This window comes from Limulus polyphemus, unplaced genomic scaffold (genome assembly GCF_000517525.1).
Source record: "Limulus polyphemus unplaced genomic scaffold, Limulus_polyphemus-2.1.2 Scaffold83, whole genome shotgun sequence".
NCBI lineage: Eukaryota > Metazoa > Arthropoda > Merostomata > Xiphosura > Limulidae > Limulus > Limulus polyphemus.
In genome coordinates this window covers 479,432-481,894 of record NW_013665693.1, presented here as the reverse complement: position 1 = coordinate 481,894, position 2,463 = coordinate 479,432, and the positions used below count along the sequence as shown (strand labels likewise).

Sequence of the window (2,463 nt, the reverse complement as noted above, 5' to 3'; positions counted from 1 at the left end):
ACTTGTTACCTCAATTGTTAAGTCACTACTATCTGTGGATAGACTTGTTACCTCAATTGTTAAGTCACTACTATCTGTGGATAGACTTGTTACCTCAATTGTTGAGTCACTACTATCTGTGGATAGACTTGTTACCCCAATTGTTAAGTCACTACTATCTGTGGATAGACTTGTTAAATGACTGTTTGTACTTTCCTGCTTTTTACTAATATATATTTGATTAATACTATTTGTTTTCCAGTGTCTGTCTTGTCAACTTCAAACCATACAATCTCACATATCTTGCCATGCAAATTTAAGGACACAAACTTGCCAATCAAATCAACAAACAAGGAAGTGGAGTAACGAGATGTTATGGAGCTTCTCCATCACGGGAAAAAAGTTAGCGATAGAACACGGATGTTTAATTTTGTTAGATGTTAGTGATCTAATTAAAAAACAGAGCTCTTTATATTTTAACATACGCCAATGGGTAGTCGAAATTAGGCCTTAGACAAGTTATGTATACGTAATACAAATACGTAATAATAGTTTGTATGTGTGGATGTATTACACCAGTACAGTAACGACACAAGTAAAATGTGTAGTTTGTATGTGTGAATGTATTACACCAGTAAAGTTACGACACAAGTAAAATGTGTAGTTTGTATGTGTTAATGTATTACACCAGTACAATTACGACACAAATAAAATGTGTAGTTTTATGTGTGAATGTATTACACCAGTACAGTTACGACACAAGTAAAATGTGTAGTTTGTATGTGTGAATGTATTACACCAGTACAGTTACGACACAAGTAAAATGTGTAGTTTGTATGTGTGAATGTATTACACCAGTACAGTTACGACACAAGTAAAATGTGTAGTTTGTTAAACAGTCCAGGCATAAGTCACACCAAAGTATGGATTTTTACTTCTATTCCTAATGAATTACCTTGTTCTCTGTCGTCGTCTTCATCCAAATCCGTGTCGTTATCATCATAGTCACCGAGGTCGTTATACGCTAGGTCACTTCCGCTGTGATCACCGCCTACATGATTCGCTGCCACAATTCCGAGTCTGCTGCTGTTTTGAGATAGATTTAGGGCTGGACTTTGGCCGTTGGTAGCAACACCTGTCAAATCAATTGTCGTACCATTTACAGGATATATGTAACTTTACTTTAAAAACTATATTTAGAAAACACGTTAAGATACGAGGAATATAAAGCGTGGCAATGTTCTGTTTTCACAAAGATGAAAGAATAATGACTAGAGATTATATACATATATATATACCAAGCTGTCCCTTACAAATTTGAAGTAATTAAAAACCCTGATCACACAATTCACGTACTGTCATGTTTCGGGTGTAACATATTGTTCCTTACATTCGTCATCTGCAATTAAAATATGGTGCAGTTACCACAAAACGTGTTACCGAGATCGGTAGTCACAGACTATAAATAATCTATTTTCTGCTTTACTTCTATCGATATCAATACATGTCTCCATAATTAAAACAAAAATGCCACTAGAGACTTAAACTAGTCTCTGAAAGCACTTTTAGCACAAACAAAATTTGAAGAGATTACTGAGATTGTGTTACCTTAACATAATGGTAGCAGAAATATATTAACCATGGTAAATTACGAGTATCAACTGTGTATACATAATGTATTTACGTATTTCTTCCGTAGTCTCTAGAAGCGTGGAAGTATACTAAAGCTATAAGACATTCTGAACATTTTTGAACGACCAGACTCGTCCTACGCCCCTCACATAACTCTCAATTTTGTCATTTTGCTTCACTCACAAGTATTCCCCATAAACTTGTATTGTTGAAAAATATCATTTGAACGTTTTACCCGCATACACGAACACATGACCGACAATCACACCGTTTCTGCTCGTTTCGGAATATTTAATTTTAGGCTTTTACTAAATATGAACCAAAATAATGCGCTTACCGTTTAAGAAGGTTGCATCTTTCATCCTCTGACTTTCGTTGTTGTAGTGTTTGTTTTTCCCACCAGATACATCGGGGCGCTCATCTCGAATTCTAAAACCAGGCAAAAGTAAACGTGAGTTTACCTTCTAATCTTGGTCAAAAACATAAGTACCTGCACCTACCGTGCTCGAAAAAGAATTCTATAGTATTCTTCTAAATAAACATCTCCATACGTATATGTTAGAAATAACAAAAATAGTTAATCTATATGTTCATATTAAATCAGTTGCTTCTACATGAATAATAAAATCTATAATAGTCTGCTCAAAGAATGTAATATATCTAATAATATAAAGAATGACACCGAAGAAGTGGTCAACAATATATTTGTATAACTTTTATAACTTGTGACTTAAAGGAGTGATCACAATATACGTATATATATATATATATATATATACACACACACACACACATATATATATATATATAAAAGAGTCTTTTTTTAGAGAGGAGTGTGTGTGTTATATATTT

The 2,463-nt window shown here is 33.8% G+C and overlaps 1 protein-coding gene across 4 annotated transcripts in view; it reads right to left on the bottom strand.

The window, feature by feature from the left end:
* The window catches only part of LOC106467781 (dachshund homolog 2-like), a 117,645-nt gene that overhangs the window by 31,678 nt on the left and 83,504 nt on the right, over positions 1–2,463 (bottom strand). For all 4 annotated transcript variants that reach the window (XM_022396711.1, XM_022396717.1, XM_013928161.2 and 1 more), the window contains exons 4-5: positions 1,949–2,040; positions 935–1,114 (exon numbers count right to left, since the gene is read on the bottom strand). In XM_022396711.1, coding sequence (XP_022252419.1) covers positions 935–1,114; positions 1,949–2,040 — 272 coding nt within the window. The remainder of the gene's footprint in view (positions 1–934; positions 1,115–1,948; positions 2,041–2,463) is intronic.